Source organism: Petromyzon marinus, chromosome 46 (genome assembly GCF_048934315.1).
Source record: "Petromyzon marinus isolate PM22_M1 ecotype Great Lakes invasive population chromosome 46, UKy_Petmar_22M1.pri1.0, whole genome shotgun sequence".
NCBI classification, from domain to species: domain Eukaryota; kingdom Metazoa; phylum Chordata; class Hyperoartia; order Petromyzontiformes; family Petromyzontidae; genus Petromyzon; species Petromyzon marinus.
In genome coordinates, this window is record NC_133712.1 from 18,362,486 (window position 1) to 18,389,630 (window position 27,145).

Genomic DNA, 27,145 nt, shown 5'->3' on the forward strand with positions numbered 1-27,145 from the left:
TCCACCACCACCACCTCCACCACCTCCACCACCACCATCTCCGCCACCACCGCTACCACCTCCTCCACCACCACCACTGCCTCCACCACCACTTCCACCACCACCTCCACCACCAAGACGCCGCAGCCGTTGCTGCCCCTCCACATGTCAACTTTCAGCTTCCTCCTCTTCGCCCGCCGCTCTCCGCACCGCCCCCACCACCACCACCTCCTCCTCCTCGAGCTCAGCCCACACGAGGAAGCGGCAGTCGCGACATTTCACGAGCGAGCCTCTCACTTCGCTCGCCCGTGCCGCCCAGCTCTTGGACAACGACGACAACAACGACGGCAGCAGCAGCAGGCACGGCGAGTGAGCGCAGCCGTGCAGGCAACAGCAACAGCAGCAGCAGGTGGTGGTGGTGGAGCGAGACGCAGCGTGGGGACTGCTCGGAGGGTTGCGCGCCGCGCGTGGGGCCCGAGCTGCTGCCATGAGCCAGCAGCTGGAGCAGCTGGAGCTGGAGCGGCAGCTGGAGCTGGAGCGGGTGCTGCACGCCCTGACGTGCCGCCTGCAGCAGGTGGGGGTGAAGGACGAGAGCGGGCAGGACGGATTCACGCGCGAGTACTCGGTGAGTGCCCCCCCCCTCTCTGTGCGTGCCCCCCCCCGCTCTCTGTGCGTGCCCCCCCCGCTCTCTGTGCGTGCCCCCCTCTCTGTGCGTGCCCCCCAGCTCTCTGTGCGTGCCCCCCCGCTCTCTGTGCCCCCCCCGCTCTCTGTGCGTGCCCCCCCCCGCTCTCTGTGCGTGCCCCCCCCCCTCTCTGTGCGTGCCCCCCCCCCTCTCTGTGCCTGCCCCCCCCCCCTCTCTGTGCCTGCCGTGGACCCGCGCGCTGTCTCACCGCACCCCTCCCGTCTCGCCGCTGCTGCTGCAGAGTTTGCGGTGGTGCACCAGGGCGGTTAACATCGACTCACACAAACACACAAACACACAACACACAGACACACACAACACACACAGACACACACAACACACAGACACACACAACACACAGACACAACACACAGACACAACACACAGACTCACACAAACACAACACACAGACACACACAACACACAGACACACACAACACACAGAAACACACAACACACACAGACACACACAACACACAGACTCACACAAACACACAAACACACAACACACACAACACACAGACACACACAACACACACAAACACACAACACACAGACACACACAACACACACAGACACACACAACACACAGACACACACAACACACAGACACAACACACAGACACAACACACAGACTCACACAAACACAACACACAGACACACACAACACACAGACACACACAACACACAGAAACACACAACACACACAGACACACACAACACACAGACTCACACAAACACACAAACACACAACACACACAACACACAGACACACACAACACACACAAACACACAACACACAGACACACACAACACACACAGACACACACAACACACAGACACACACAACACACAGACACAACACACAGACACAACACACAGACTCACACAAACACAACACACAGACACACACAACACACAGACACACACAACACACAGAAACACACAACACACACAGACACACACAACACACAGACTCACACAAACACACAAACACACAACACACACAACACACAGACACACACAACACACACAAACACACAACACACAGACACACACAACACACACAGACACACACAACACACAGACACACACAACACACAGACACAACACACAGACACAACACACAGACTCACACAAACACACAACACACAGACACACACAACACACAGACACACACAACACACAGAAACACACAACACACACAGACACACACAACACACAGACTCACACAAACACACAACACACACAACACACAGACACACACAACACACAGAAACACACAACACACACAGACACACACAACACACAGACACACACAACACACAGACACAACACACAGACACAACACACACAACACACAGACTCATACAAACACACAACACACAGACACACACAACACACACAAACACACAACACACAGACTCACACAACACACACAACACACAGACACACACACAACACACACAACACACAGACACACACAACACACACCAACACACAGACTCACACAAACACACACAACGCACAGAACACACACAACACACACACAACACACACACAACACACAGACACACACAAACACACAAACTCACACAAACACACACAAACACAACACAAACTCATCACACAAACACACAAACACACACAAACTCATCACACAAACTCACTCAAACTCATCACACAAACTCACACAAACTCATCAAACAAACACACACAAACTCACACAACTCAACACGTTCCGTCAACAACACCGCGTGGCCTTAAAAGAAGAGAAAAAAAACATAGGCGACGTTTCGGGGAATGACCTTTGCTCGGAATGCCGCCCACTATATATGTATCTGTAAGTGCACACAGTGGTTATTGCCGATCGTGTTGAGGAGTGTGGGGTTCGCTGTGGTTCCGCGCTCGCTCACAGAAACACCTCTCGTGTGACGTGACGGACAAAGGGCGACTGACAAAGTTCAGTTTAACCTATGACCTCACTGACATTCGATCATGCTACCTCCACTAAAACCGCATTACTGCCGTAAATATTGGCTCGTGTCTGTAGGAGTATCGGGTTCCCCACGCACCGGCTCGCCTATGCCGTGCCGGCCTTGATAGGTGCTCGCTACCAGCGCAGGCTGGGGTCAACTCAGACCAACGTCCTCTCGGGTCTAATAAGAGCTGCTACTGCGTAGGGCTTCTCCTATTGCTGAGCGCGGCTCTCCGATGAGTCGTTGGGTCGTGTTGACGGGTCGCGTAGTCGGGTCGTGCGCTGTTCGGGATGATGTCCGACGTTTTGCGGACTGGGGCGCTTCAATATAATTCCAGAAGATGCTCCCAGCAGGTGGAGCAAGACGTCGGATATCACGACTCGAACGCGCAGCCGGAGCGCTGAAACGAGGGCCACTTCGTGAGAGGCCGCCTCGGGCTGCGGTCCGCACGCTCCGGACGTGCGATTTGCAATAATCGCACGCGGAAATGGGCATTGCTCCACGCTGCTCTGAGCCCTGCGCCACACTCTGGCCTGACACACTCTGACCTGACACACTCTGACCTGACACACTCTGACCTGACACACTCTGGCCTGACACACTCTGACCTGACACACTCTGACCTGACACACTCTGGCCTGACACACTCTGACCTGACACACTCTGACCTGACACACTCTGGCCTGACACACTCTGGCCTGACACACTCTGACCTGACACACTCTGACCTGACACACTCTGGCCTGACACACTCTGGCCTGACACACTCTGACCTGACACACTCTGGCCTGACACACTCTGACCTGACACACTCTGACCTGACACACTCTGGCCTGACACACTCTGACCTGACACACTCTGGCCTGACACACTCTGGCCTGACACACTCTGACCTGACACACTCTGGCCTGACACACTCTGACCTGACACACTCTGACCTGACACACTCTGACTTGACATATTCTGACCTGACACACTCTGACCTGACACACTCTAACCTGACACACTCTGACCTGACACACTCTGGCCTGACACACTCTGGCCTGACACACTCTGACCTGACACACTCTGGCCTGACACACTCTGGCCTGACACACTCTGGCCTGATACTCTGACCTGACACACTCTGGCCTGACACACTCTGGCCTGACACACTCTGACCTGACACACTCTGGCCTGACACACTCTGGCCTGACACACTCTGACCTGACACACTCTGGCCTGACACACTCTGACCTGACACACTCTGACCTGACACACTCTGACTTGACATATTCTGACCTGACACACTCTGACCTGACACACTCTAACCTGACACACTCTGACCTGACACACTCTGGCCTGACACACTCTGGCCTGACACACTCTGACCTGACACACTCTGGCCTGACACACTCTGGCCTGACACATTCTGGCCTGATACTCTGACCTGACACACTCTGGCCTGACACACTCTGGCCTGACACACTCTGACCTGACACACTCTGACTTGACATATTCTGACCTGACACACTCTGACCTGACACACTCTGACCTGACACACTCTGGCTTGACACACTCTGGCCTGACACACTCTGACCTGACACACTCTGGCCTGACACACTGTGGCCTGACACACTCTGGCCTGACACACTCTGGCCTGACACACTCTGGCCTGACACAATCTGACTTGACATATTTTGACTTGACACACTCAGACTTGACGGATTGGCAGAGGAACACTTTTGTAGATGAGAAACGTGATAAGAAAAGGTTTGGTTCTAAGCAATGACACTTGTAGGCTTACAAATATCTTCAGTGCCTCTGAGGTGTATGAGGTCCGTGTGCAAACAGAGAAACAGTTACCGGCTGTATCTTAGTGAGCAGCACACTGGACCTGCAAGCCAGAGGTCTCTGGTTCGGGGAGACGGAGCGACGGCATTGGCTCACATGCAGGAGCGAGATAGATTGTAGCGATCGAGGTGCCACGACAGCTGACGGCAGATTTGGGAGGACCCTCTTACAGCAGTGGATAGATCGTGGGCTGATCACGACGATGAATCGACGACCGGGGGAGGTGGCGGCGACCCGAGTTCGACTCCCAGTCACAGCCACCATTCCCTTGCCTGCCACCACCCTACCCCCAAAGTCACCCTAAAATAAAAATGTTTGTATTTTATCAGGTAAGATCCACTGAGCTTTACAGCTATTATTCAGAAGGGACCTGGCTATCACAAACAATAGCTCTCAACGAAGTGGCTTGTCGTGTGGAACGTTATAGCAGCCAAATAATCTAAACACATGTTGATTCTAAATGTGGAGGGAAATACCAGAGGACCTGCAGAAAAGTCCACATGACCACAGGGAGAGAACATGCAAACTCCAAATATACAGGCGTCAAGGTCGGGATCAGACCCACGACCTCCTGTATACCAGGTGAGGTAGTTAAAATCTCGCAACTATGGAACCCCAACCACAGAGGGTTTCTTGAAAAATGTTAATCAATAATGGCCCTTAAATAACATTAAATTCAAGCCACTGAACCACAGTGCTTCAATAAATATGATAAGACCTTATCGGGACTTGTGCCTTTAACGCATGTGACTGTAACCCACACACTGTACTGTATAAAGACAGCACTTTATGGGATTTAAAATCCACAAATCCTCTACAATCTGAAAAATGGTACGGGAAAATATCGAGTTAGAAAATGAGCGAGGCATTGGGAATGGGTAGATGGACACCGCAGTCGTTCGGAGGAGGTAGTGGAAGATTTTCCCCCCGATTTGTATCTCCAACAAAGAACATTTTCAAAAATCAGAGCGAGGATTTGAGGGATCGACGCCACGGGGATATTCGCACCGCACAGAGGAAATAACTGTGGAGACACGAGGAACCCCAGACAAGTAGCAAGGGAGCCACGGAGTGAGCCGGTGACAACCATTAACCAAGCTCTGTGGTCCTCTATATTATAGTGTTATAAGCCAATTAAAAGTGTTTACATGTGGGAAGAAACCGGAGCAGCCGGAGAAACCCATGTGTGCGAGAGGGAAACACTAGCCCATACAGGCGGAGTAGGTGGAGTCCATAGTTTTTCTGTACTGAATTCTGGCAGGTCCATATTATGACACCTCGACACCGATTGGAAGGGAGTATCAGAACATCTGTGTGTGATCTACCAACCCTCACTACCGCCACATTGCTGGGTTACAGGCCACGTGCAGTGTTAGCCACCACTGCCCGGCACAGCAGACGGACACGGGGGGAGTAGTGTGAGGGGAGAGGTCGATAAAGGATCTCGAAAAAAGTGAGGGCCATCTTTTCCATCAATGGTACTGAGCCAATGGTAAAAATTCTACATTCCTATGGCAGGTCCAGTCTCTCCTTAGTGCAAACACTGTTGTCCTTGAGTCAAGTCAAAGTTTATTTTTTTGCTCAAGCGATGATCGATCAATGGCACTCACCTTATGCGGGACACCTGGGTCGGCCGTGGAAATTCCACATTCCCACGCACGGTGGAGGTAAATGCCTCTGTGGATGGGTACGTTGTGCATTTCATTTTTTTCAAGAAGAATGTGCAAGAGTTGGTTTCATTCGCACGAATATGTGGAGAGTGACTCCGAATGACATCTTACTCCTTAAGAGACCACAAATTGCTGTGCCCCGGGGCACGATAAATAATTCCCTTGAAGGAGAACCGACAATGCTGCAGCGCCACAGCGCCTCGCGATGACACGCACGTGGTGTCTGTGACAGCGTGGCACTGTCCTGGCGACAGCGGCCGCGGTCACTGAAGTGGAAAGCCCCGTTCGTGAAATCATGAAGTGCTGTGGCGGTGCTCCGAGTTACACGTTTCTCTGTTCACCACACGAACGCCGCTCTGGTTTGACGCGGCACTGGAGGCGAGGCTGCGTGTTGCTGCCCAGATTGCGCTATCTCGTGCAGTGCCTTCGGGATATCTCCCTCTGAATCTGCCTCCGTGCAGTCGGCCCCGGTTATTATTATTATCACGTCCCAGTGTTTTTGTATCGGAGTTTTATTTCAAAATTGTGAAAGCAACTTGATAGCCGAAACTTAAGCATGTACATTATAACGTAAACTCACCTTCCCGTATGTTCTGATATTTTTACGGTTAGATATCTGTTTACAAAACAGGGTTGTTGTTGTTTTCTTTACAAAACTTCTAAAAGAGGGTTCCTGTTGATACAGTAGCATGTGAAGTGTCATGTAGGGTTCACGACCTTAACCCCGCGCTGTGGAGGCAGCGAGGGTTGATGGGTTGTTGATGACCACACAAGTGATGTGAAACTCCCTTGACGTAGGACTTGAGGAGCCACATCCTGGCTTGCCAGGAGAAGGCGGTACATAGAGAGTTCCGACTCGCAGCTTTTCCGTCATTACGGGATCGAGCGTTTCTCCCGTGCACGTCCGGGTTTTTCTCCGGGTGCTCCGTCTGATGCCGGCTCACCGCCTGCCTGCTGCGATTGCGCTCGTCTCTTGTTCCTCCCCGTGCCTCCGTGTCTCTCTCTCTCTACATGGGCGAGCAAGCATGGTGTACAAGTTGAAATAACAAAAATATCATCACTCTTTAATTGTATGGATGTTGTTGTATGTTGAACTTATTTGGCACTATATGTAGCACGGTTGACACGCTGGTCTGATCTCCAGGCTCGGCACTCTGGGGTTGTTCTTGAATCTCTCCAACGCTGTCCACTCGGCAGTCGAAATGCGCACACCGCAGTTACTGGATGAGCAGGCCACTTGCGTGGTGGGGTAAATTGTGGAGACTCCAACCTTGTTGTCCTCACGGTCTGACCTGCCCCTACTGGACATCCAGAAAAGAGCTTTAGAGCCCACTAGATTCCTCCAGTACAAATATTCAGATTCTGTCCTCTTCCAAGACGTTTGGCCAGTGTGGAAGAGTAGGCCAATATACCCTCTAGAGCTCCCTCTAGTGGAGGGCCTTCTGCCAACAGTGGTGTGAGCCAGACATTGCAGGCTGCACATGTACAGGAGACTGGACTGTACTTGTTGGGTTTGCAGGGTATATTTTGACATCGTGCTTTGAATTGTAATCATCTTCTTTTGAAAAGTTTGCGAAAACTTTCTCAGCAACAGTCTGTGAAGGGTTCCATTGTGTGTCTTAACGCAGCGCTTCTAACAGAAGGTGCAAAATCTTGATAAACCGCGGGCAGGGGATTGTATCTGAAAACAGCTCAAAGGGATATTTGCTTCCCACCAAAAGGACACGCACAGCCCGTCTTGTCAATCCGCCGCTGGATGAGGGCCTCTTCACGCTGTGCAGGCCGTAGGGGGTCATTTGACCATACTTCACCATGCCGGTCAGTGCGGGTTGGTCAAGGTGGGGGGGCGGTGCAGCACAAGGGATGTTGCTGCACTGCCCCCACCGCACCCGTCTCTCGTGCACGGCCACCCCCATCCACGCATGATCCAGGCTTAGCCTTCGAGGTCTTGCGGGGCATACTGGCTGATTTGGTAATTGGCCATAAACAAACAACGTTACCCTATTGTTTGTATTTAGACGTGAAATACTCAAAGTGTCGTTTTTCCTAAATGTTTTCAAGTGTATTTGTTGAACCAGGTGAGACCTCAAGAGACCAAGATAGGTCTCATTGCTAGCGTGACTACCAGGGGCATTCGTCTGCTAGTAGGGGGCGATGTGTAATCCCGGTTGAGTAATTTGCTGTCTCATTTTTAGATTTTTTTCTCAAAATGTGGACCGTGACGTCACGGTGCCGTGAAGCAGACAGCTCGTCGTAGTCTGTGCTACTGTAACGCGGTAGCGGTTGTGTTCATGAAGAACACCGCGTGTAATAAATAATACATAGTAAAGCACAGCCCGCGGTAACACATGAGATGCGTATGCAGGCTGAACAAAGACTTAGGGCGCGTGGGTAGTAGCATCTCGAAGCATCCAGCAGCATCCCACTGCCTTGCGTGACGCCACGCCGAGGCAGCCGTACGACCGCTTGTTCCTACTCACGTGACGTAGTTGCGTTCGCTCAATCGCGTTATTTCCAATTTGCATTCGCGTTATAAAAAGTGTTCCCAAATACGATCATCGCGTTATATCCATTTCGCGCTATGAAAACAACACGCGGCGTTATTGGTGAACAGACTGTATTATCACCGTGAATACCCCCACAGTAATAACCAGGGTGTCTGCTGAATTCCAACCGTGCACCTATGCGACAAGCGTCAATCGCGCTAACGCCGAGTCACCGTGGGACCACCTCAAAACGTGAACGTGGTGAGGCTCATCTCTGCTGGCAATCGTGAACCAGTGGCAGTAACTTCCACATTCCTATGTCAAATCCATCAGTGCGTAGCGTTCGTGGGGGAGCGTTCGGATTGAGCGTGGATGTCACAAAAAGGATGAGGGACCGCAGCGCCATTGAGAGAATGAAAAGGGGGTGCTGTGCAAGGAAGGTGGGAAAAGGGGGTATCGGGGGTTTGGATCGAAGACCCCGAGAGGTATAATTTGGGGGGATAGAGTAGGTAGATTAGGGGAGTGGAGACAAAGCGGAGGGGCTCTGGGGAAGAAGAGGTCGGTCGCCAACAACCGCGCTCGCGCCCTACCAGTGTCCGTGTCGGCGTCGCTGGAACAAGATCGTCGCCTCGCCAGCACGCTCGTAAAGCATTCGTATACTTTTGATTTCAAGCTTTCGTGACTGCAGGGATTCATAGTCTTTGTTTTTTCGGTAAAGTCATGTAGAAGGGAAACAATAAAATAATAAAAATATAAAACAATAAAATTCTCACGACGTTTCGACTGCAACACAAGCAATCATCATCAGGTGTGAAAACCACAGCAAGAAAATTTGAAAAAAGTGGCGTTTTTTTTACGTTAGCACCACGGAGAGCGATTTGACAGTTTGTTCAGATGGACGAGTCCATCTATGTTCAGAAAAGAGGAGGGGGGAGACGAAAATAATGGATGTGGTCTGAATGCCACCGTAAGCGTGAACAATCAATTAAGACCCGAAATGGTTTATCATATCCTTCCAATGATTGTTAAGCCAGAATCCATCTTCTCGGTTGAAATTGTCTCTGTGTTTGTATATGTGGATAGCCTCATGAACGAATCTCTCATGGTAGCCAGATGGCTTGCAGATAACCTCTGTCTTGGAGAAGTCAATGTCATGTGAGCCTACTGAATTATAACAGTGATCTGTCACGGCCGAGGTGTTAGTCCTACCGTGTTTTAGGTCTGCTTTGTGTTCACGGATGCGGTCCAAGACATGTCGTTTGGTTTCTCCAATGTAACTACTATCACAGAGGCAACTTAGTTTGTAGACGCCAGGGTACTGTATGTCCGGAATAATATCTTTTACAGACGGGACCAGATCACGGATTTTATGTAATGTGTTGAATCGGACCTGGATCTTGTGTTTATTCAAGATTTTGGAGATATTTTTTGTGATCCCCGCAATGTAGGGTAAAGTGATGGTTTTGAATGGCTCCTCAAGAGGGTCCTTCTTCATGGTTGGAGTGATAGCTTTGCGGATTGTGTAGTCGGAGTAACCATTAGCCTTAAGAGCTTGGTGTACGTGCTTGAGTTCCCTGGCTATGTGTTCCTGGTCGGATATGCATTGAGCTCTATGGTGCAGTCTTTAAAGGAGGTTGGTCAAACATCCCAATGTAGGACCACAGAGCTTGGGCAAATCGCCGGCAGCGACGGCTCCAGCTGCCTCCCCATTCGATGTCTGTATGGACACTGTGCAGCGCGTTGACGCCCGTGTTTTGAATAAATAATCATCATTATGGACAACTCAAAGGTCAACAAAACATGAGAGTAAGCTGTTTTGAGAAAGTTTAAGTTCAACATTGACCACGGACTTGGTCTCCAATCAGTTGACACCATAATGGCTAACGAATACCCAGCATCATTCTGCCTGGACTTTGTCCACTAGGAGCATATGCGATCGATTCACCGTGAGACTGCAAGTTTCCGTGAGGTCGCGTAAGAGAAACAAAATACAAATCGAAAAAGGAGCCAGACAATAAGATGCGAGGCCATTCGCCAAATATTTCGGAGATATTTTCTTCAACTTGGGTCGGAGAAAGAAAGACATGAACAGAGATGGGGGGGACAGGGAAGTATTTGCCATCTCCGATGACGCCACGATCACCTAACCTCCAGCGGAGATGGATGACAGGACATGGTTGAGGAACTCGACAGAGAGGATGCTACGGAGTCTGACTCAAGAGAAATACGAGCAAAACAAAAAGCGGGGCCAATCAGGTGGCCGAACAAGTGGGAACGACCGTTGGAAGGACGCACTCCACAGAACGCAGCAGACTGTTCTGTCTGGAGGGTAGGGGCATCATGTTGGCTGTAAAGAAAATCCTTTGGGCCTGGGCCGGAGCGGTCGCTGTGTGAGATGACAGCTGCCAGACGAGACCGACGATGGATGGAATGGCAGCCAGAGGAGGGAACAAGGAGATGGAACGATTAAATTGGTCCATACCCTGGAGTGATATGGATTGTGGCTTCGTGGACTAGCCATGAGGGATGGCGACGGCTTCGGAAAGGTTTCCCGCAGCACTGCAGAGGTCGTGGCTGTTGACAATGATGATTGTAGGTCGGGGTCGGGGACCGCCAGGACCTCTCTCCCTCCAGCCACTCGTAAGGCCGTCCAGCCCACCCGAGCTCTTAGCGCACAGCCACTCCTCAGCACAGTCAATTGAGATCGAGGGCCGCTACAATGATGATGATGATCGTCGTGATGGTGCTCTAAGCCATTGGTGCAAGTTCGTGCAAGTGTTTATTTGACGTTGATCGGCAACACGCCGGTGTTGTGTGGTCGCACGATGACGCGACTGCGGTGAAAGCGGAGAGCCCGTGACGGGTAGTTTACTGCGTGGGCGTCGGTGAGGCCTGGGCCCGGGGGGGAATCTTGATGGGGCAAAGTTTTTTGGGCAAAGTCTCACCTTGGTGAGTCGCAAAACAGCGACAATAGACCACCCTGAACGCTCCCGCTGAACGACGGGGAACCCATTGGAAAGGCAATGCGTGGGCAGGGTGCAGTCAAATGGAACACGTGGTCGCCACTGGGAAAGTGAGTTCTGGAAGCAATGTTAAAATATGATGAGGCCCAATGTTTAGAATGTTGTTGGGCTAAAACAACGCCGTTGCATCACACGCACGGGTTAATGTCTCACACAGTATTTTCCTGAACGCTGCTCGGGATGGCTCAAGAGTAGGGATTGAAGGGACTACCACGAGAGCACAAGGTATGCACCTAACCAGAATGTTTTTTTTTTAATGTTGTATCTCCTTTTTAAATAATCCTCAGACACAACGAGGCAGAGGAGATCGGGGTGGCTGGGGGTGGCTGGGTGCCAAAATAATTCCCGAAAAACGACGTTCCGGACTGTGCCCCCTGAAACTGAAACAATGGTTATACACGCAGTATGGTGATGTCATGTGACATGCAATGCATGATGGGAGGACTATTCATATGGTCATAAATGTGTAGAAATCACCTTGTGTGTGTTGTGGTGGTGGTGGTGGTGTTGTTGACCTTTGACACGGCCCAGCTTTAGCGTATTTGCTGCTTGTTGCAGAGGTTCGTGGTTTGAAACTGGCAGGCCACCATGGTTATTTCTGCAGGTATATTACTACACGCCATCTGCCTCATCTTGAACATTAAAGATCCCGTGACGTTATTCGCAGGAGTAGGCCACTCTGTGCTGGCGTGATGGTCCAAATTTGAAAAAGTTACACTGCAAGTTTCTCAATTGGGATTCCACACACAGCAGAAGCAGCAATCAATCCCTCCCCTACCATTTCGTGATGTCTAAGGACATTTATATCGCTGTCATTCATTCCTAAATCCTTGCACGCTCCTGCCATCTAAGTAATTATATTCGTCATCGTTTTCTAAACATTGTCAAGCACCTTGAGTGAAGGCGCTCTATACATTTTACATTAAAGTAGACGGTATCACTCCCAGCATACTCTGCTTCTAATAATTCCCTTGCCTCTTATGATGCCCTGCTTCCCCAGCTTATCTACCTCCGAGCATGACGTGTGTCTGCCCCCACCTGCGTGACCACCCAGCGTGCGTGACTACCTTCGTCGGCACGTCATCGCACTTCCCTCTGTGCAACGATTTGATCTTAGCGCGGCATAGCTGTCCACTATGTAGGCGGTGCAACTGCACCTGGGCCCACGGGCCACAGGGGCCCAGGCTACGACGAGGGAGATGGGGGGCGGTGGGCCTAGGCATAGTATTAGAACTGCATTGTAATAAAGTTCAACGCAGCACCACCGGCACTGGATCTCAGCGCAAATCAATCCCTACCACCACCCAGACATGGACGCCAATTACCGGACTGTCCCGGTCAACCCCGGCTATGGGGGCAGTGCCAGGCTTGGGCGATGTGCAATGTAAACCTGCATAGAATTAAGCAATGGGCATCGCAGGTTTTTCTCCATTTGCACAGCGTGGGTGAGCGCCAGAGCAGAATGCACGATGCCCATTCTGTTCAACGTCTAACAGCCTGTGTCATTTTATATTATTATTTCTCTTTACTTAGGAGGCCTCACTGAGTTCACGGCTCTTTCTCAGGAAGGTCCTGCCAGGTGCTGCGTTGCTCTTGAGCCGGTGGCCTGGATGAGGCCGAGCTTCTGCACACCGCTCCGTGTGTTGTTAAATCTGATTGCATCCGGCCTGCATTGGTCATTGTGATGTGATGGGTTTTTCTTATCATTTAGAAATGTGAATGACCGTTGCCTTTAGGCAGTGCCAAAAGAGTCACCGTAATGAGGATGAAACCGGTCACACAGTTGTCTTTGTTTCGCTGCTGCCAGTTGGGACGGCCACATTTTTCTCAGCCCTTCGAGTTCATGGTCTAAATCCACAAAATGGCCACACGTTCAGTTCCTTTGCGCTGATGGCCTGCTTAAGGCCGAGGACTTGTTGTTCACACGGTGTTGCACACGCCCTCCTGTGTGTTATTGAAGCTGTTTTGTTTTGTTTTCCTGCAGAAACTCAAGCGCAAGTCTGTGAAGCATCGCAATGACCGCTCCTTCCCAACGGCGGCCGGCGAACTCCCGGAGAACAGCAAGAAGAACCGATACAAGGACATCCTCCCATGTGAGTGGCGAGAACACCATGTCGCGCCACCGACTTCCACTGCCGCTGAAACCACACAGCACATTTCCTGTTTCCGTTGTAATATATTTTAATGTGTTATTATTCTTCATAGATATTTGGGTTGGGCCACTCTACGTGATCATCTGACCAAATTTGTATCGTCAAGACCCTCCACCACCCGACACGGCCAACAAGATTAAAGGGCGCTCGAAGCTTTAACGACGAGATAATTGTCATTTTTTTTTACTGGGCAAAAAAATGCGTGAACAATTCTCACAACCAAACGTAGTGCCAGTTAGACACACGACGATTCTGTTTGAGACTGCTAACTCCAAACCTCGTAGGGGTAAGTTCCAGAAATTCAGACTAAAAATCCCTTAGATTTGGCTGCTATGACAACGTGCTACACTCATTCGGCACGTTAGATCGTTAAAAATAATTAAGAGCCATAGAGCAAAGCTTCACGAGTTGTATCAACTGCATTGGCGTCTTTATAGAGTTGCCACGTGTCCAGGTTGAACCGCATACGGTCCGGGAATTGACGTCTGTGTTCGGTAGGCAGGAATTGATTTGTACCGAAGTCTGGTACCAGTAAACTGCACAGTTTCGATAATAGACTGAGTGCTGCGTGATAAGATAGATGTATTTTATTTATTTCAGCAGTAAGGGCCCGTTAAGCTGTTGGGCTCTATATTATGGGTGTTGGTACGAATGTTGACCATTATAGATCTTCGGTACAACATGGGTGCATAGGTCGCGATACAAACGGCGAGTATAAGAACGTGCTTCACAAGTTACAGGAATAGGGAACTGGTCGAAAACATAACAAAAATAGACAAAGCATGACTACTTTTTTTATGAACATAAATAAAGTGGAAAAATGAAATTCAACAAAGCAAACACAAGTCACCAGTAATTAAGTACGATCCAAACAAACTCGCACTCGCACTTCTCTTTCGATATTTATTACAGCTATAAGGAAGTTGAGTTTCTGTAGTTGAACGCCGGATTCCCATGGTCAGCAATGATTGAATTGCAAAGTCGAACGCGAGAAATGTGCCCGAGTTTGGTCGACAACAGCTCCTTTACTCTTTACGCTGGCATTGTGACAGCCAAGTCGGTTACTAGCCGTGTCCCTCACCACCGTTTCCCTCACCACCATTTCTGTCGCTGAACGTGTTGACTCGAGTTTATTTTCAGCTCTACGCGGAAGCTTCATTTGTTAAATTCAATCATCTTCTGGAGTTAATTTTCCAGTAATTTGCTATCGCATTTTCTGTAGAAATAGACTCTGTGTATTTTTCAGGTTGTAAAAGGAACTTTTTCTTCCCCTGTATTTTAAAGCAATCATTGGAGTGAGCTGCGTCGTATGCCCACGTACTGTATTTTATTTTACCATGTGAGGCCCACTTAGCTACTAAGCTCTTTTTCAGAAGCGGCTTGGCCATAAATGATCGCCCAACAAAGTGGCTTATCATGTGGAAATTTACAGCAGCCATATATTCTGAAAGCATGTTGATTCTAAATGTGGAGGGAAAAACCAGACGACCCGGAGAAAAATCCACGCGATCATGGGGGGATTGACATGCAAACTCCAATATACAGGTTTCAGAGTCGGGATCGAACCCACGTCCTCCGGCATACCAGGCGAGGTAGTAAACATCTCGCCACGGCGGCCCCTTCATGTGGGTGAGGGCTCAGGATGCAAGATTTTAACCCCGGAGTAAACAAACGACGAATGTATACGACGTGTTTGGGGTCCAGTTGTTCAGAATCGCCTTCAAGAAGACGGTGACTCTCCGTAGCGGTACCACTCTGATCTCCCGATCGTATGACGCACTTCTTACCCAGCGTCCACACTGTATATGGTGTAACTTTATATTTGACTGCCATGTTTCACGCTGTCCCACGACGTTGTATTTCCTGGATTCATATTTTCAAAATGACCCACAAAATGAGCCCCAACTCTCACGCGTTTATTCGTGACGTTGCCCGTTCGTGTTTACACTTGAATTTCTCCGATCAAATTTTGCATGAAAAAACTTTCAAGTGTTGCTGCTGCACATCGCCCCGGTGGCTCAGAGCGCCTCGCCCCCCTTCCTGCTGGCTGCCGCTCTGCTTTGTGTTCGTTACTTTGTGCAATCTCAGAGCGGCAGCTGTTCTGTCACCATAAACGGTGTTAATCATTTCTAGGTGTTGCATGCAGAACACGTGTACCGAGGGTGATTGCTTATGATGAACTGGGATTAGAATGATGAAACAGAGGGGTGAGCCAGGGCAGAGTAGAAGAGTCACTTTTGGAAAAAAAACTATTCCTTTTTAAGAAGCAACATAGCGATGTGCCTCCAAGAGAAAATTGTACGAGAGAAGCCATCTAACAAGGTATTTGGCCTACTCTTCCACACTGGCCAGACGTCTTGGAATATATTGGGAGTACCTCACACTTTCCCCCACCACACGCAACCTGCTGCCGGAACTTCGGCCCTCCTGTTCATGCTGCGCGGTGGAGATTTAAGAAATTTGCCCCACTCTCTCAACCGTCTCGCTGGAAGATCGGACTGAACCGGTGACCTCTCTGGATAGCTGGTCCATTGCACTCGTAACACCCTCTGTAATGTACAGTGTATGGGCAATGGCGTAGTAACGACATGACATTGTGTAACACATTTGTTTTTTGTTCCTGGGTAGTGTTATTTCCAAATTGCTTATGCCTCAAAAGTACAGAAAATGGCTATTATTCCCCACGAACTTTGCTTTTGTGACCAGGACAGTGATATTTTCCAGAACATTCCAGATAGATTCAGTGCTGATAAAACTTGGAGTAACTTCTATAACATTCTAGAACTTTTCAGTAATATAAATAAAGGAGTATAATTACAGGGGCCTTAAGCCCACCAGTTCAGTTTAGTTCCAGCTGCCTAAGTGGATACATATCTGCATTTTTCTGAGATGGCATCAAGAGGCTGCAAGCATCCGGCAGACGCATTTTGCTATGTCTGTGGCCAATTTATCAAGACAAGAGCGAAAAAGTACTGTGGAAGCATCTGCTAAGATGTGTGAGGCCTACAAGGCATATTTCAGCATGCCTGTGAGGGATCGAGACAAACCCTGGGCACCTCATTACACCTGCGAGCAATGCAAAACAACTCTGGAAGGTAAGATGGACAATTGTTGCTCGGAATTTAACGTTATAAAATTTGTTGAAATTTTTAAAATTGTAAAAGTTTTTAATTTTAAAATGTTTTACAATTTTCAATATTATTGAAAAAATATATCATATATAAAAAATGTTGCACATTAGTCATGGGTGAAATAAATGTATTTTTGTAGGATGGTACAGAGGGGAAAAAAGAGTCATGATGTTCACTATCCCAATAATTTGGCGGGAACCCACTGACCACTCAAGCAACTGCTACTTCTGCATGGTGGACCCTTCCAAACGTCGAACTGGCAAGAATGCACCTGCTATCACGTATCCGGATCTTCCTTTATCCATAGCCCCAGTGCCACACTGCCATGAGCTCCCTGTACCCACTTCTCCGGAGAGAGATCAACTGTCTTAAGAAGAGAGCAGCAAGTCAGAGAGTGAGGAAGACGTTGTAGATCCAGATGACAATTTCAGAGGTGGAGTTGAGGAGAGAAACCCATACTACCCCAAACAAAAATACCTCAACGACTTGATCAGAGATCTTGGTCTCACCAAGTCCAATGCCGAGCTTTTGGCATCTAGACTCAAGCAGTGGAACTTGTTGGATAAAAGTGTGCAAGTCACAGATCAAAGGAAGCATCACCAACCTTTTTGCAGCTTCTTCACCCGTCACGATGGGCTCTGCTTCTGCCACAATGTGACCAGTCTTTTTGAAGCAATCGGAATCACCTGTAACCAGAATGAGTGGCGCCTCTTCATTGACAGCTCATCCAGGGGCTTCAAAGCCGTGCTGCTCCATAATGGTAACAAGTACCCGTCTCTTCCCCTGGCTCACTTGGTGCACCTCAAAGAGGATTACAACAGCATCAAGACTTTGCTGGACGCCTTGAAGTATGATGAGTATGGCTGGAGGTCATCGGAGACTTCAAAATGGTGGCATTCCTGACGGGTCTCCAAGGCGGTTTACCAAGTTGCCCTGCTATCTTTGCCTTTGGGACAGCAGGGACACCAAGGCACACGGCCACAAGCGGGACTGGCCACAGCGAACCGAATTGTCTATGGGGAGGAACAACGTCAAGTGGGAGCCACTGGTGGACCCCCGGAAGGTGCTGATGCCACCACTGCACGTCAAATTGGGCCTTATAAAACAATTTGTCAGTGCTGTAGATAAGGAGTCGGCAGCCTTCAAGTATCTTCAAGACTTCTTCCCTAAGCTGTCTGAGGCAAAGGTCAAAGCCATTGTCTTCATCGGACCACAGATAAAGAAGATATACTGGACTTTGAACGCCGCTACCAAGGACAGTATAACGAGAACATGATGGGAGACGACATTTGGGGGCTGATTCGTGAAAGTGATTTACAGTATAAATCTCGAAAAACTACTCACTTCTAAATCTTTTGGAGTAATTTTTGTATTACTTTAGTATAATACGTGTTAATTTTGATTCATATGTTCTTTTTTTCTGACTTTATCTGAACGAAAAGACACAAATTTGCCCGTTTTCTCATTGAAAATAGGTACATTTCAAAATATCACTGTCCTGGTCACAAAAGCAAAGTTTGTGGGGGATAAAAGCCATTGTCTATACTTTTTTTGGCTTTTTTGGCATAATCAATTACAAAATAACACTTCCTACCCAGGGACAAAAATTGTGTTGCATCATGTTATCAGCTCAGGGAGTGTGGCAATCGGTCAGGCGGGGCACCAGTATTTTATTTGTATCGCACGGTGACACCACACGTTGGCAATGGATTCGGACTTCACTCTGGCATCCGCTGGTTTGGAGCGCTCAAATATAAATTTTTTGGTTCACCACACAGCACTGGCGTGGCTTTCAGTGAACAAGCGCGCACCCCGTTAGAACAAAGTGTTCCCACCTTGTACGTTCCTCCTTTTCGCCCCAACCGGGAAGTGAGGCTCTTGTCTACCTGGTGACACTGTAATGACAACGTAGAAATAAACGTGCATTGCACAATTTGCGGCCAAAAGTTACTGCACTAATGAAATTAAAATTAAACGTGGAACGTAAATGAAAGAATAAAAAAAAATACATTTTAAACCGTGTTATAATTATTTTTTTCTTTTGTAGTCTTGTTGAAACCATATCTCATTGTGATTGTCAAGGGGGCCCCAACTTGTAGCTTTACCCACCAGGGGGGTCTAAGGCACCCCCTGCCTGCCCCTCGCTTTGCTTCGGTACTGCATATGGGCAATGTTGTATCAGTAAAACTCTTTAAAGGGAAGCGGTAGTGTAATTCTGAGAGAGCCGCGCTACAAACCCAGAGAGTTCGATTCCCATTCATAACCAATTACAGTGACGAATATTCTTGATTTGAAGCTTTCGTGACTGCAGGAATCCACAGGTATACCTACGTGACTTTACCGAAAGAACCAAAGAGTAGTGACGAATATCTGAAGCGGTCCTGCCCCCCCCCCCAGGTCGACTCAGCCTTAAATGAGAGGTGAGGTATGTAAACATCAGCGGTGGGGAGACAAAGGCGGCCGGGCATGGTACTGGCCACCCACCCCCTGGTGTGCCATGCCAGCCTTCATAGGTGCTATTCGTGAACAGCACTTGCCCTGACAGTCTGCTAAAGGCTACACAGGGCACCTTTGTCAACATTGTGCCGGTCCCTGCAGTGTGTGAATTGCGCAATACGGTCGTCATATTTGACGCGCAGTGTGATGATAATCAGCAGCTTGAAAAATAGTTCCTTGTGTGTCACTTCTGCTCCCGCGTTTTGTTCCTCTTGTAGTTTGTCATTCGTTTGCTAGATTTCATCATCATCTCCTCGTCGACGATGAGAATCTTAAATTGTGTCCCATTCCTGATGACGTCAGGAATGCTCGCCGATCTACATTGGCTTCCAGTTGCCGAATGAATATGTAATAAGGTCGCACTCATGACACACGAAGTGCTTGCCATAAGAATCACAATACCTTGCTGATCTTGTCAAGGAGAATGAACCATCGCGTGAACTCCGGTCATCCCCGCAGCTAGCCATCGAACAAAGACGTCACTGCATCGCGTAGTTTCAGATGCGTTTCTGCAGAAATCTGGAACGTTCTTTTGATATTCGGAAGCCATTGGAGCTATGCTCTATTATATCTAGATTGAAAACTAAGTTATTTGGAACTGGTTTTTGTGTTTAGTTTGTTGTCCTTCCCCCCGCACATCTAATTAGCACGGTTGGCTACGTATGGTGCAAAATAAGTTAAACATAGTTTCATACATAATTCCAGCAGCATTAGTTCAATGCGAGCAACCTCCTTACCGGGTCTGACATAGTTCAACATTCCATCAGCAGACGCATGCTGGTTGGAAACTGCTTCGGTCAATATGCCCACAAGAGGAGGTCAACATGTCCACAAGAGGAGGGTGATGTTGGATTGACATATTTCCGATGTCAGTTCCCCCAACGTGAGCCACGAGTCTTCTGAACATTACAACTTTACCATCGATAATGCTTATAACACGTTCTGGCAGTTACACAATCTTGTGTGCCACCGTGGGGAAGTCGGCAAAATTGAATCAGATATAATATATGAAAGAATCTAAATGTGTGGCACGCGGTTTATCCACCCAGATGGGATTCCTTATCCCAGCTTCCGATTTGTTTTCGACTGCCACAGTTATCACTCGTTAAAACAAATAAGCGAAATGGGGTGCAAAATAATAAATCGTGTAACTCCAATTCCACAAGGCACTTCAGTAAAGCGTCGTAAGGTTAGGAGAGATTTTACAGGTGATCAGGCCCTCACGTAAAGTCAGTTGTCAAAGTTGGTCACAAAATAGTCCACAGGTGATTTCGTAACTTGACAAGGACACCGGCATTGCCTTTACAATGTTTGAATGTTTTAATGGCCATTCTGGCTCTTACTGCAATTGCCGCCCTGCCAGGTCCCACGCCATTAAAATCTATAAATGATGAGAACCCCCAATTTGCCACCACCTGTTGGGACGGCCGCGTCTTCTCAACTCTCCGAGTCGGTGGCGTCGACGACAAAACGAGCCATGCGTTCAGTTCTTTCGAACTAGTGGTCTCGTTAGGGCTGAGTGAGAGCTTCTGGACATGCAATGCTTGCCCCACCTTTGCTTGTCATTAAATTATCTTAGAATTTACCAACAATTTCTTTCATCAGGCCCCTGGCCAATAACAAGCCCTGTATCAAGGCCTGAATCAAGAAAACGAGAGCTACGTCACTGAGCGCATGACTTCTGCGTGTGTCTTTGTGTTTCTGCCATGTCTCTGCAGTCGATTACTCACGAGTTGTCCTCAGCTTACAAACCGACGAGGCCACGTCTGACTACATCAACGCGAACTTTGTTCAGGTGAGCCCGATCACGGGACTCAGTGGTAGCCCCCCGTGTCCACCATCTCACCGCCATGGCCCTGCACTCGGGGAGGGCCTCACCACCCTAGCTCAGGGGTCGGCAACCAAAAAACAACAAGAAGAGACATTTTAGTTTAATTTGTTACAAAAAAATCCCTGAATATTCAAGAGCCACAATGCAATGTGAATACAAGACGGTCGAGGCAGTCCTTAAAGAGCCGCATGCAGCTCCAGAGCCGCAGGTTGCCGACCCCTGCCCTAGTTTCTCTGCTTTGGCATCATTTAGATTTTACCAAAACGCGCCCAGGTGCACAGCGCGTGTTCCAGAGCCTTGTCCAGACCGCCAGCTCAGAAGCCACTGTTGTTGTTGTTGGATCACCAACTCAAGGAGTTAAAAAAATGTGGCTGTCCTGACAGACAGTGGTGAAACAAAGCTCACCTGAAGAACGGTTTCGTCCTCATTAGGACTCACCAGTCATGTTCACTGCTGCCGTGTGCCTCTGGGAGCCCCATATATGGAGAGGGCTCGTATCTTTATAGAGTGCCACAGTGCTGCCTAACTGCAACAGTAACTGAAATCAGTAAATCTTTGTGATGGGTTTTATCACCATTTACACATGCTAATTGTTGCTTTTGTTTCTCAAGTTGTAAATGTGGAGTTATGGATAAACGTCTTCCAGCGCTTTGCTTGTAGATTGATGGTGAAAACAAACATCGTTCACAAGACGTTAATACGACTATCGGGGACAGGATGGGGAGGCGTTCATCTAGCAATTAATAAGACATAGCCTACCATGTTTGAAATTCGGCGATCCGTCAAGGCCTCTCTCGCGAGCCATCATAACCGCAAATAAGCTCCGTTCAACAGGTTTCCGTGCTCTCCAGGTCAGCTGTCACCCTCAGTGAATAATCGTGCGTTTTAGAAAGGGGCATTTGCTTTGCTGACATTCAGTGCATTACTCATCCTCGTGCTGCTTCATCATAACAGGCCGAACGGTCAACATCGGTGAATGATTCAGTGGGTCTTGTGATTTCATAAAGAGACGTCTCAAAATAAAATTGTAGGGTTATTTCCCAAATATATTTCATTATTACTGGGTACATCAGGATGCCAGTTAGCATTGGTTTACAAATCCTGGTTGGGGGATGATTCAGCCGATCTTCCCTCCAGGGTTGATGGAATGAGTGCCATAAAATAAGGGGGGAATGTAAACAATGGTTGGCCTAGGGATAGACTCACCCCACGCCATAGGAATGTGGAATTTCAATCACTGCCTGAAGGGTTGGAAACAGGAGATGAGTGCCGCCTCGATGCTCATTTGAGTTGGAAGTCGCTGTGACCTTGACGAGAAGTTGTAATTCGTGCGCGTGATCCCGCCTCCACGCGCCGCCCACGTGTGGTCCCGCAGGGTCTGAACGGGCCCCGCACTTACATTGCCACTCAAGGGCCTCTCGCTCACACGGTCATCGACTTCTGGAGGATGATCTGGGAGTACGGCATCAAGGTAGAGACACAGCTGCACGAATGAGACCACGAAAGACAAGTAGTGGTAATGCTGTGTTGTCAGTGCGTCACCTCTAGATTGAAAGCTTTCGTGACTGCTAGGATTCATACTCTTTGGTTCTATTGGGTAAAGTCACGTAGGTAAAAAATAAAATAACAAAAAATCACGACGTTTCGGCCACAACACAAGCGGCCTTCATCAGGTGAAGGGACGAGACTGTCTGGAGGACAGCGCTGGAGTGAAAAAAGCCACGCTCAGATCACGACCTTTAAGCTGTGTGAGAAGAAACGAAGCGCCTTGACAAAGGAATTAGCATATAATTTAGCATTGAAATGGCTCATTGAAATAGCTAAGTTAAAGTATACACATCCGCAGAGGCACCCCTTGACAAAGGAATTAGCATAGAATTTAGCATTGAAATAGCTGAGTGATTAGCTTGTAACTGGTCACAGAAATAGCTATGTTAAAGTCAGAGCATATACATTCACCGAGGCACCTAGTACAAATCAAACAGGAGAATTTAGCGAAACACAACCACGCTCAGACCGCGGACCTTTAAACTGTGTGCGAGCAAACAAGGTGTCCTGACAAAGAAATTAGCATAAAAATTAGCATTTGATTGGCCGATTTTAGAAAAGAGGTGGTGTACGTGCCGGTGGACTTGCCGTTTGGCGCGGGGGGGGGGGGGGGGGGGGGGGGAGTTTACCTATAGATGGTGTGGAAAGGGAATTTCTAAGAGCTGCGAAAGTTTGGGGTACCACTACTTGAAAAATATACTGTACCATTGAAATTAGTTTAATGTTTAGTTCGATTTAGAACATCTTTCCAATGGTTGCTTAATTTGAAACCATCTTCTCGGTTGAAATTGTGTCTGTGTTTGTAGATCTGAATTGCCTCGTGAACAAATCTCTGATAAAAACTCGTGGGTTTACAAAGAACCTTGGTATCGGAGAAAATTATATCGTGATCACCCACAGCGTTGTAACAGTGATCAGCCACGGCAGAAGAAGAGAAATTTGAATCAGACGCCATCCAGACTTCCACCCGCAGACCTTCCCTGTGGAAGAGATATGTGGATGACACTTTCGTAATTTGGCCACATGGCCTCCCAGCTCTGAACCTTTTCCTACACCACATCAATTCCAGACATCCCGCCATCAAATTCACCATGGAAGTGGAGAAAGATGGCAAGCTACCATTCTTAGATGTTCTGTTTGAGAGGAGACCTGATGGCTCATTGGGGCATTCTGTCTACAGGAAACCCACCCACACAGATTCCTACTTGAAACCTGATTCCCACCACCACCCAGCCCAAAAGAATTCTCTCATCAAAACTTTATACCATAGGGCTCATTGCATTTCGGACCAACACCACCTGACCAGTGAATTAAAACATGTACACCTGGCCCTCAAAAGGAATGGTTACTCTGACCGTACCATCCGCCAAGCTGTTTCTCCCTCCATACAGAAACAACCACTTGATACTCTGGTCAAAACCATCACACTACCATATATAGCAGGCGTTACTAAAAAGATTTCCAAAATTCTAAACAAACACACGATCCAGGTCCGGTTCAATACAGTACACAAAATTCGTGATCTGATCCCATCCGTGAAGGATGTCATTCCTGACTTACAGTACCCCGGGGTTTACAAATTGAGTTGTACCTGCAGTGATTGCTATATCGGTGAGACAAAGCGACATGTCTCTGACCGAATTCGCGAGCACAAATCAGATTTGAAACACAGCAAAACGAATTCTTCTGCCATGGCTGATCACTGTTATAACGCTGTGGGTGATCACGATATAATTTTCTCCGATACCAAGGTTCTTTGCAAACCCACGGGTTTTTATCAGAGATTTGTTCACGAGGCAATTCAGATCTACAAACACAGACACAATTTCAACCGAGAAGATGGTTTCAAATTAAGCAACCATTGGAAAGATGTTCTAAATCGAACTAAACATTAAACTAATTTCAATGGTACAGTATATTTTTCAAGTAGTGGTACCCCAAACTTTCGCAGCTCTTAGAAATTCCCTTTCCACACCATCTATAGGTAAACTCCCCCCCCCCCCCCCCCCGCGCCAAACGGCAAGTCCACCGGCACGTACACCACCTCTTTTCTAAAATCGGCCAATCAAATGCTAATTTTTATGCTAATTTCTTTGTCAGGACACCTTGTTTGCTCGCACACAGTTTAAAGGTCCGCGGTCTGAGCGTGGTTGTGTTTCGCTAAATTCTCCTGTTTGATTTGTACTAGGTGCCTCGGTGAATGTATATGCTCTGACTTTAACATAGCTATTTCTGTGACCAGTTACAAGCTAATCACTCAGCTATTTCAATGCTAAATTCTATGCTAATTCCTTTGTCAAGGGGTGCCTCTGCGGATGTGTATACTTTAACTTAGCTATTTCAATGAGCCATTTCAATGCTAAATTATATGCTAATTCCTTTGTCAAGGCGCTTCGTTTCTTCTCACACAGCTTAAAGGTCGTGATCTGAGCGTGGCTTTTTTCACTCCAGCGCTGTCCTCCAGACAGTCTCGTCCCTTCACCTGATGAAGGCCGCTTGTGTTGTGGCCGAAACGTCGTGATTTTTTGTTATTTTATTTTTTACCTACGTGACTTTACCCAATAGAACCAAAGAGTATAGTGCGTCATCTGATTACGTTACTTATAATGTCCCAGGTGAATACTTTTGTTTTGATTACATACACAAATTATTCTCTGAACTGGTTTCAAAAACAATGTAAAGGGGAAGCATCATCTTAGCAGCATTGATCGATGTAACTACAGCAGCGTCCACGGCCGTGCCGAGCCATCCCAGCACAGCTCTGGACGAGCAGGGTTGTTTTTCCACTGCAGAATACGAGTCGTGCCGCTGACATCGCACGCAGCGAACGAGTCGAGACAGGTGTAAGCAATGCGGCGACGCCGTGCCCCCACGGCGTACCGACTGACGCCACGCGCAGTGAACACACCCTTAACCCCGCCTCTGGCCCTACTTGGCTCAAAGCCAGAGTCAGACTTCTCGTGAGGCCATCGTGGCACGGTTTGGTTCTGGCTCGGCACGGTAAATAGCCAGTGGAAAAACCACCCATACCGTAGGAGCCCCGTGCTGGCTGAGCTCAGGTGTGCCAGTAGAAAAAGGGTATTAGTGGCCAGGACCAAGTCTCACTGCCCCTGCTTCTAGAATACTGATGTTTATGCACCGCAGCCCTAATTATAATTACAGTAATTTAAGGCTGAGTGGAGTCAGGGGAGGCCCAGATCAGGTTCAGACACAAGTAGTGAGAACCCGATCATCAAATGCATGGCCAGGTGTCGAACCTACGTCCCCTGATAATTCGTTACAGTGTGCGGACCTCACAATAATGTTCCCGTCTGCTGCACAGTGGAAGCTTAATATCCCGTGACGTCATTCAAAACGAGTAGGCCATCGCGTGCTGGTCCCAATTTTGCCAAATTCAAACAATTACGCCGCAGGTACTCAATTGGGATTACACACAGCAGCAGCAGCGCCTTCATTTGTGGTATTGGCCAAGCGCTATAAGAACCACAGCAGCAATACTAAATGTACAAAATCAAATGACAAACACGCAAAACCCAAATGCATGCCGAGACTGTTTCAGACGGTGACACTGTGTGCATGTGTGTGTGTACTCTGTTACCTGCCAGGTGATAGTCATGGCTTGCCAGGAAGTGGAAGCAGCAAAGGTAAGGAAATTCCTGCCTCACCAAGACCCGCTAGGCTGCACTTCCTGACACTCCAGCAACAGAGCTAATACATGCCAGTGCCAACACTGGCTCAGCAAAGACGATTGAATTTAGCGCCTAGATAACTTAAACTTATTCACATTTTATACATTTTTATCTCAAGGATGTCACCTGAATCTGAAATGAGGCCAAACAATATGAAACATTTAGTATATAAAAATATATATCTGAAACTTATCCCGACTGAAGCCGACTCAGCTACTGGTATCGCATACCCACTGCCTGTGACGTCACCACCTCTACGGCATGCCGGGCCTAGGTAGATCTCGGTCGGAAGCTATGGCACTTTGTGGTGGCATCCATGGGTTTGGGACTTTCGTCTCGGAATTATTCGCGTCAATCTTGAGCTGGCCGTGGTTTTCTGATGAGCCATAATGAGGGTGTAAGCCCATCCATTACCTTGCGTGCTGCACACTACTCAACGCTTATCGGCATCCACACGCTTTTGAGCAGTGTTTTATCAGCGAGTAGAATTTACTGGGATATTTGTATTTGTAATTTCTTGCGTTTTTTTTTTAAACAGCCCAGAGGCAGGGTCACACACCTCTGCATCATGTCAGCGGGAGCTTTAGGAATTTCCATTGAAGCTTCATGATTCTCAGAACCCTAAGTGCAAACACCTGGCTAAA

The 27,145-nt window shown here is 48.3% G+C and overlaps 1 protein-coding gene across 2 annotated transcripts in view; it reads left to right on the forward strand.

Moving 5' to 3' along the window:
- Positions 1-214: 214 nt before the first annotated feature.
- LOC116952238 (uncharacterized) overlaps positions 215-27,145 on the forward strand; it is a 58,059-nt gene continuing 31,128 nt past the window's right edge. For both annotated transcript variants that reach the window (XM_032971417.2, XM_032971418.2), the window contains exons 1-5: positions 215-604; positions 13,638-13,746; positions 21,152-21,228; positions 22,640-22,735; positions 26,418-26,456. In XM_032971417.2, coding sequence (XP_032827308.2) covers positions 467-604; positions 13,638-13,746; positions 21,152-21,228; positions 22,640-22,735; positions 26,418-26,456 — 459 coding nt within the window. In that variant the 5' untranslated portion in view covers positions 215-466. The remainder of the gene's footprint in view (positions 605-13,637; positions 13,747-21,151; positions 21,229-22,639; positions 22,736-26,417; positions 26,457-27,145) is intronic.